Below are 9125 nucleotides of genomic sequence, written 5' to 3' on the forward strand. Positions count from 1 at the left end.
CACATTTCTCAAAATACTCATATCAGTAATTTGTACAATCTCATTTTTATGCAAATAATTTATAGTCACATATAAATATCACATTTCATTATTTTCCACTAATCACATCAATTATTCTAATTTCAATATTTTATCAAAAAAACTCATCGTTATATTTCACATTTTTCAACACATGTCATGTGTCACACAATTTTCATCTAATATTCATAACATATTATTTTCACACTCCAAAATATCACAATTTAAAATCACTCAAATGTCACACAATTTATCTGATATTTATATTGTAATAATTTTCAAACAAAATACCATAAGCACATTTTCATATATTAATTTAAACAGTAATTTTAAAAATACTGTTATAATTTATTCCCCTTACCTGACTTACTGGGAGACTCGTTAACACCTAAATTCTACGCCCTTAGTGCCCGAAACTCAAATCTTGAAATTCATATTTTTCCTAGATTAATTAACTTATTTTCCCAAAATGACACCCATCTAACCTTCCCTAAACTCCATATACCTCAAATTATCATTTAAATTACTATTTAATACCCCCACTTAATTTTCTGAATTTTTCCTGCAGGTCCCAAAATTATACCTGCGGCACTCAATCGGACCCTAAATTTCAGAAATCCTACTTCAACCCCAGATGCTTAACATTTTAGCATTTTCAAATTAATCCTAATTAATTAAAAATAAGCTCCTTAATAACCTCCGTACCCCAAATTTAGGATACGACGACCCCACGAGAATTCCGTCCCTCTAGACTTGTATAGAATCATCCCTAAATTCTCATGGTGGTGTCCGTTCATCAATTGGGCTTATAATTTGCGAGAAATTAAAGAAAAATGGAAAATTGGCTTACCCTAGGAGATACGCCTACGTCGCTCTTACCACTGATCTGCTCTAGTAGAAATTATGGCAGCGGAGAATGGAACTCAAAGGTATCTTCTGATTCTCGATCGGGCGAGAATCCACCACAAAACTGAGGAGAGAGCGAGAGAAAACGAGAGGAGTGAGAAAGAGTTCAGAGAAAACTTTGAGGGGGGGGGGTCTGTGCCAATCTGCAATTCAGGATTCCTCTTGAAGCTTCAAAGAAGCTTCAGGCAGGTTAAAAGTAATAATAATAATAATAATAATAATAATTAATAATATATTTTATTAATAAAAATAAAAAAATTATTTATTGTTTTTTTTATTTTCTTTTTTTTTATAAATTTGATTAACTAAATAATTTTTTTATTTTTTATTTTTTGAATCACTCCACTAGTCTTCTATATCCCTTTTTGGGGTTATTACATATAACAAATGAAATGAAGTAAAATATTAACAACAACAAAAAAAAACCATAACCACAAATTTAGGCGTTTCGAAATGATGTCTTTAATCAGCCCCTACTCAATTCAAACGATTCATCCCAACGAGTCGCCGGTATAGGAAGCTCTTCGTCATATGACAAATCTGCAGCATCTATGTCAATTAGACCGTACATAGAAGGTTTGTCCACAAACTAGGTGTCGTACGTGACATCATTCATTTCACAGGGGGGGTGGGTTCACATCATCGAGAAACTCATTTAACCCTTCACTCGTTTCCTGCTCATACGTGTCATCTTGTAAATTAATATTATTCGTAATGTTCATCCCCTCGTCTAATGCGTTGTTCACAATGGCAAACAACGTTCCTAGACCTTTTGCCGAAACTTCTTTGCAACCTCCCTAATCATCCGTGTGAAGAACAAGTCTTTCATACGTCGACGGCTCGAATGACGATCACGGACATTCGTTCAAATCCACAACAGGCATCCCACCAACCTCTACACTCATGTATGGTTCAATACCTTCTTTCGCAGTCATATCATAATGACGTGTCTGTTGAGTGTCTTCCTTCGCTTTAACCACATGCTCGGCAGACGTCCCTGTATGCCTATCCACAGCGACACCCATGTGAGAAATGGTTTCGACATATAACTACACAGTTAAATATGTCGTGCCTACGCAGTGCACATTCAACACAATGAGCAGACCGTAATCATCAATTACGGGAACAGTCTCATAGAGGATTGTATCATTATACCCTCACTTAAGGTATCTTGTGGTCACCCACAATGCATATTGATCTGGATTAATATGCAAATATTGATATATCTTCGACTACAATTTCTTTAATTTACACCTATGGTCAATTCAAATTGATCAAACTGACGTAGTACTATAACTAACAGTCAATTCAAATTGATCAAACTAACGTAGTACTATAACTAACACCCTCTACTCCGGTAATAATTTTCTCCCCTCCATATACAACAATACCTCATCGAAACATTACTCGAACTTCCTGTCATTTAGATCGATCTTAGGAAATAGTAAAAATCTACAAAAAACAAAATTGTATAAGCGCATGACATAACACCTCTTTTCATTCATGTTAAACTAATCAACTATAATATATTATAGTACTATTTGCCTCGTCTTAAATTTTTAATTCATGTCTTCTTGTTCTCATTGATCTCTCTACTGGCTTACTCTTACTTACTACTAAATTTACTCCTGATCCTTAAATTAAATTTGATTTTCTTCAATTTTACTCGCTCTAATTTTTTATTTTTTCACTAATTGCTCTTTTCTAGTAACACTTAAAAATTTTTTATTGTGTGTAATTAAATCAATAAATAAATAAAACACAATTTAAGAATGTATCAATTCACACTTCAGTTGGTGTTGATCACTTTCAAAAATCAATGATATAACCACACACTATATATAATGAGATTTTCAATAATACAATATACAATTTTATTAATCTTAATATGAAGAAATTGATAGATTTGATAGTTGAAAATATTTGGAACATCGTTCGCCATTTGGAAAGTTGAAATGTGTCGTGATTAATGTTGATTTGCCAAAAAGTCAAAATCCAGTCAAGAAATTGCAGATTTGCCACATACCTCTTCTAATAATTTTATTGTAAGAATTAATGGGAAAATAATGTCATTTATATTTTTTCTTTGTCCATATCTCAACTTTTGAAAATTAAAATTTAATGCTTAAAAGATACAACATTTATGGTGATTTATTATATACAAAAATTGGCATAATTCTACAATCATACCTCTTCTAATAATTTTTTCCTTTATATATTCGGTAAAGAATTATAAGGTAGTATACTGAGGGAAAAATAATTAATTTTTGAAATTTTTAATTTTAAAATTTTAAAATTTTCTAAAATAAAGTGAGAAAATATGTTTTCATTGTTTTCTAAATTTGTTATATAGATCATGAAAAATTGAAAACAAAAGAAAAAAATTATTTTCTAGTCATCCTAACTTTTTATTTCCTATCAAATTTGAAACCTTTAAATTATTACCTAGCATCTGGCTCCTCTAATATTGACATGACAAACACCAAAATGAGTTAAATGAAATGGGATCATTTAAATAAATGAGATTTTTTTTATATAACATGTGAAGATACAATGTTAATATTTATAATGATGCCCCAGCTAGCATATTCATGGTGATTTATGATATATAAAAAATTGGCATAAATGAGATTTTTTTTATATAACATGTGAAGATACAATGTAAATATTTATAATGATGCCCCAGCTAGCATATTCGTGGTGATTTATTATATATAAAAAATTGGCATAATTCTACAAAAGATTACACATAGCACATAAAATGAAGTAAAATATTATCAAAAAAAACCCCTAACCTCAAATCGGACGTTTAGAAATTATGCCTTCAATCAGCCCAACTAATTTATTAGCCACACTTAATCAAACAATTTCTTCAAACAAAAATATAAATTTGAAATCAAGAACAAATGAGAAGTTTTAAAATGGAGTTACCTTATCTGCCACTTTTATATGTTTCTCCTCAACGTTCATGAGCAATGTCCAATGTTCGGCCAGCCAACATTCACTTGCACTCGTCCGGCCACTACCCTCTCTGCTCTACAAGTCTCCTCTGCCCCTCTCTGCTCTGCAAGTCTCCTTTGTCTCTCTGTTCTATGCGTAGAAAATTGAAGGAGAAAGGGCGTTTGAAGGGCCGAAACAAATCTCGCAGGATCAAGTTGCAAGATTTGCCAAGTGTCAGCTCACGGTTGATAAAAATTTCAAATGCTCTTACTAGATTTGGTAAAAAGATTTTTTTTTTTTTTTACAAAATATAAGAAGATCTGAATCTTCGCATTTTTTAAATATTAAGAATGATTTAAATTTTTAAAATTTCAGGAAAGATCATTATTTTTATCTCAAATTTCGAGAGTAGTATCTTTTACCCAAAAATTTATTCCTCATTTCTCTCCTTTAGGCTTTCATAACATAAAAATAATATTAAAAATAAAAATGTATATTAACATGATTAAAAAAAATATTAATGTATAAAACTAAAATTTTATTTATTAACTTAATTTTTTATTTTTATTTTTAAAATTATTAAATATTAAAATATAAATTCTTTTAAAATTAATATTTTTCAAATTTCATATAACAACTACACGGTGTTGTTGGAATTCTTAGAAATCCAATATGCCCACAAAATATAGGAGAATGTGACCTATTTATTTCTCTTGTAACCTCAACTTGGTTCAAAAGATGGTGACATGAATCAAATTGAAGGTTTGAAAAGAGCATCGGCCCAGTGGAGGCCCCAGCCCCTATTGCAAATTTAATCTTTCTACCGAAACGAAATAAATCGGCCTAGGAGAAAGCGTGGGTTTGCATATTTGTCGTATGGTCATTGCTCTATCCCAAGGCCAAAAAACAAGAATTGCTTTCTTATTGTAGAGAAGGGCATGTAACAAGAAGGAGGGATTAATTAAATCCCCACCATTGATCCATCCCATACACAAAAATTTTAATATATATATATATATATATATATATATATATATATATATATATTTGTGTGTGTGTGTATGATCTCATTTGTATCTTAAACAAATTATAAGCCCAAGGGGGGGAAAATGGACATATTTTTAGCTGTAAAGCTGTATGGTACTAACATCATTTCTAAGTAAACTGACCAAAATTTCTTACTCTTAGCTAGTCACCAAACCAACCAGCCTCCTTCCCCAAAACAGCCATCAAAAAATCATTCCAGGCATCAATGGGGCCTGGCATGCACCAGTGTACGCAGTCATTGTAGCCCTTCATCCACTTGTTCCCCCAGTGAGCCCCAGGATGGCCATCGGGCCTCATCAGCATTGCCCTAGTCACATCCACTGCCCCAAACCTCTTCCCCTTCTTCCTCCCCTTCCTTCTCGCCCTCTCTACTTCCTTCACTTGGATTGTCCTCAGCTCCCACTCCTGGCTCCCCAAGTTCACCTCCCCTTCCCCGAGAGGGCTCGTTCGCTCGCACGCCCCTCCGGTGTCCCACGACCCGTTCTCAAAATGGGCAGGCGAGAATGTCCGCAGCAGGGTCACCATGCCCTTGCACTCGCCACACCCGTTGATGCGCTCAAGCGCACTCCGAAAGGCCATTTTGATGGCGAAGCCAAGCCCGAGGTCGGTCACGTTCGGTTCCTGGCAAAAGACGCAGCCTATGAGTCTGCCACCCTGGTGCAGGTACATTTTTCTGAAGAACCAGTGGGCATCGGAGATTATGGCGTAGTCCAAGACTGGGAGTTTCTGTTGCCATTTGGCGTCGATCTTGTCGAGGTGCAAGTCGTAAACGCCCGAGAGCGAGCCGTTGACGACCTGTTCCTCGCCCACCACCAAGAATTTGGTCCATAGGATCATCAGGGTGAAATCATGGCGAGGAAAGTACCATGTCCTGAACCTGTCTTCAGAATCCTTGTAAACATCTTTGGGAGTTTCTTCCTGCAGAGATTAGTGGCATTGTTAGGAGAAGCCGACCAACCAAGGGCCAAGCCACTACTGAGAATGATTGATGACCCAAATTAACCTTACCGAGGGGCCAAGCCACTAAGATAATGTTTGAACGATATTAAATTTGATGATTATGTGCTTTTTTAGATGATATAAACTTACTTGAATTAGACATGCAGTTAACTACATAATCGAAAAAATAATGCCGTATCCCCAAAGTCAGTATAATCGATTATTGACCGAATCTAATGGCTAGATTAAGAAAAAAAAATTGAGATATAAAGATGACCAATAATCATGCAGGAAGCAACATCATGGAAAATGGGCTTAGTCAAGATGGGAAGACAAAATTGAAATGTCAAGAACTAAAAGCAGAGGGAAGGGATATGAAAATCTGCAAAGAAGATAAAAAGAAAGGGAACACAAAATGGTGAGAAGGGACCCAGAAGCACTATTGGCTGCAGCAGCACTTTCCTCAAGAACCTAATAATTAGAATTTAGAACACATTTGTTTTATGGGTAGGATTGGAAAGTGGTGCAGATGGGCTTTATGATCTCATTGTGAGGATCCCATTTCAGAAGGGCCTACCCTCTGTCACCCTTCACACTAAAGAACAGCTTCTGGGCCATCCCATGTCTACCCCAGATGGCACCTTCTTAAGGGCTACCCTTAAAATTGTGGGACAGGAGCCTTTAGATCCCCTTGTGAACTCCCTTTTCTGTTGGGGTCAAGTGGCTTTTTGTGATTCCATCTATTGTACTTCAAATATTTCTAATATAATTGTCATTTTATGGCTACACCCTTTTTTGGGTGACCAACCACAGGGAAAAGCCCAAAGCTTCCCATGGGGTAAAATGCCTTTTGACAAGACCCCAATAATAATAATAATAATGATACTATAATTATTTATTTTGTTTTTTTATGAAAAATAAAAAAAATAAGATGGTATATTTATGTTGGTAGAATTTTTACGAGATATCTTTTTACCGCATCGTTTTGAATTTAAATATATATGTATTTAGAAGAAATTTAATATTATTTTATTTTATATTTTATCTAAATTTAAATTCAACATCTGCATTCTATATACCCGAATGCAGGATTAAGATTTCAATTCACAGATATTGTTAAATTTAATTGCTAGGATTAACATTTAATTGCTAGGATCTAAGGAGTGTGACAGTGTATAAGGAGGTAGCCTGGCCATGTGGAATTCTTAAACCCCAAGTTCATTGGTCTCCCTAAAACGGTAAAGCGAATTACAACTCATATGGCTTGCGCATGATTCATTGCTTGCACATGAGTTATGGAATCAAACTGGGTCAATTCAATTCAATTCAATTGGAAAACGCACAAACAGGATGATAGGCATTGAAGGCCATTACTGCAGATAATAAATTTCTGTTTCAATTAACATTACCAGGCAATTAAAAATTTCAGAACCGGTCCACTCACTCTCACCCTGTTTCTCGTGAATCAAATTTAATGAAGACGAAGCAAAAAAAAGGGTTCGAAATCTGACCTGAGAGAGGAGACAGAGCAGCGATTCCATATGGTTCCGAGCAACAGAGTCCCCAATAAATGCAAGCTTCTTTCCTCGAACCATTCTCAGAAATGTCTGAGCATGGAATCTGGGCAGATGACATCCCTCCGGCTTCCATCTCCAGTACAGAAAATCATTGTCCTTCCTCCCATGCCTGAAACAATTCTTGGAATTGGGAATTGTTGCGCAGCTCGAATTTGTGTACGGAGACCCTTTCAGGTCTGGAATCCAGTGACCCTTAAAAATGTCACAGCCCTCGCGGCCATCTGCATCAGCATCTGCAAATTATTAAGCATTGAAAGAGAATCAAACCCAGAAATTTTGTCTCTGAGAGGGAAGAACAGAGACGGGGGAATTTGAAAGGGGAAGTGGGTGCTCTTACCTTTGGGGGTTTTCATGGTGAAATTCTTGCGATTGAGGCTTTGTTTGGAGGTTTCCCTAAAAGGGGTTGAGGAATGGAGGATGAAGAAGCTGAAAACTGTGGTTACGACTAGAGAACACAGCACGAAAGGGGTGAGCCCTGGCAAATTGGAGCACCGATTATCTTTACTAGAACAATGAGCTCTGTCCGACGGCAGAGACGGCGGCTTCATGCTTCATGGAGTTCACAGAAACACAGAGATGAAGAACAGAAATGCAGAGAAGAAGAAGAAGAAGAAGAAGAAGAAGAGAATTTAATTAATGGGGTTGAAGTCGTACTGGCGCGATTCTGTAACGGTGTTCTTCGCAGAAAGGAATATTAAAAATGGAGATTGCGACTAGAAGATTAGTAGAAAGACAACTTACAAAGAAAGAGAGTGTGTTGACTAAGAAGAGGCATGGCCAGAAGCACAGCGGAGATCGCTTTGTAAGACGAAACGTCCACCGTCTGATATTGACACGTGGCACCGCCACGCCCTGATTTTCCGGCGCAATCACGCCAAGTATGGAAAATAGCAAGAAGGCAAAAGCTTTTGTTTTGAGCCTTACAGGGTGCCCACTCATCCCTCGACGGATTTTCTTATCAATTTTTCCGGGTTGAGAAAATGCAGGAAAGTTGCAATTTTCCGAGAAAAGCAATCTTGGTTTTGATTGATTGGTGAGAAAAATCCAATGGCTGAGAGCCTCTGATGAGCCCTTGATCCCAAATCACAGCCATACATTTCAAAGGAATCTTCCTAAAGCACATGATTTGTTTGTACTTCGTGGTGGGACTAAATATCTAGCCAAAAAAAAAAAAATACAAACTAATTCAACTATCAAATATTTAAAACACCTCCATTAATTCTTCATTTTTTTAAAAAATAAAAACATATAAAATACCTTTAATTTTAAATTCTAAACATATCTCAACACTTTTTTAAAAAATAATAAAAATTTTAGATCATAATATATATATGCACACGCATATAAGTCTTTCTTATGAAATTCATCTCTAATTCAAATTTAAAATGTATCTTTATATTAACAAATATTCAAATATCGACATTTCACATTTACTTTTGAAAAAAAGATACCTAGATTTAACAAAACAAATAGGAATCTCCCCTAAGATTTCAAAAATCTCAAGAAGAGATTTTAAGAATTCAAAGCACCTCCACTGAGATTTGTCAAAAAGATATAAATTTTTTTTATATTTTTTGAAAAAAGTACCAGTCTTTTAAGAAAAAATTTATATCTCTTTGATAAATCTTTAAAGAGGTGTATGACATTTTTAAAAAATATGAGTATCTTTGACCTTTATTTTTTATGTATTGAATTACA

The 9125-nt window shown here is 35.1% G+C and overlaps 1 protein-coding gene across 4 annotated transcripts; it reads right to left on the reverse strand.

The window, feature by feature from the left end:
* Nucleotides 1-4934: 4934 nt before the first annotated feature.
* On the reverse strand, nt 4935-8420 carry LOC131168078 (xyloglucan O-acetyltransferase 4). Of its 4 annotated transcripts, none has more exons than XM_058127273.1 (4): nt 8169-8420; nt 7765-7976; nt 7362-7660; nt 4935-5829 (listed from the first exon to the last, which is right to left on the reverse strand). In XM_058127273.1, exons 2-4 carry the CDS (start codon nt 7973-7975, stop codon nt 5053-5055), a joined length of 1287 nt encoding a protein of 428 aa, XP_057983256.1. In that variant the 5' UTR covers nt 7976; nt 8169-8420; the 3' UTR covers nt 4935-5052. The 4 variants fall into 4 exon arrangements, with proteins under 4 accessions (XP_057983256.1, XP_057983260.1, XP_057983258.1 ...); XM_058127277.1 differs by having other exon boundaries at nt 7362-7648; nt 8169-8401; XM_058127275.1 differs by having other exon boundaries at nt 7362-7648; nt 7765-8420.
* Nucleotides 8421-9125: the final 705 nt, after the last annotated feature.

Source organism: Malania oleifera, chromosome 11, assembly GCF_029873635.1.
Source record: "Malania oleifera isolate guangnan ecotype guangnan chromosome 11, ASM2987363v1, whole genome shotgun sequence".
NCBI lineage: Eukaryota > Viridiplantae > Streptophyta > Magnoliopsida > Santalales > Ximeniaceae > Malania > Malania oleifera.

What these genes read in the sequence shown, in the direction of transcription:
- LOC131168078 (XM_058127273.1), bottom strand. Translation starts at nt 7,975, where the DNA reads ATGAAGCCGCCGTCTCTGCCGTCGGACAGAGCTCATTGTTCTAGTAAA. An exon ending in CACCATGAAAACCCCCAAAG is followed by an intron (nt 7,661 to 7,764) that starts GTAAGAGCACCC and finishes AATAATTTGCAG; the next exon opens with ATGCTGATGCAGATGGCCGC. An exon ending in TGCTCTGTCTCCTCTCTCAG is followed by an intron (nt 5,830 to 7,361) that starts GTCAGATTTCGA and finishes TAATCTCTGCAG; the next exon opens with GAAGAAACTCCCAAAGATGT.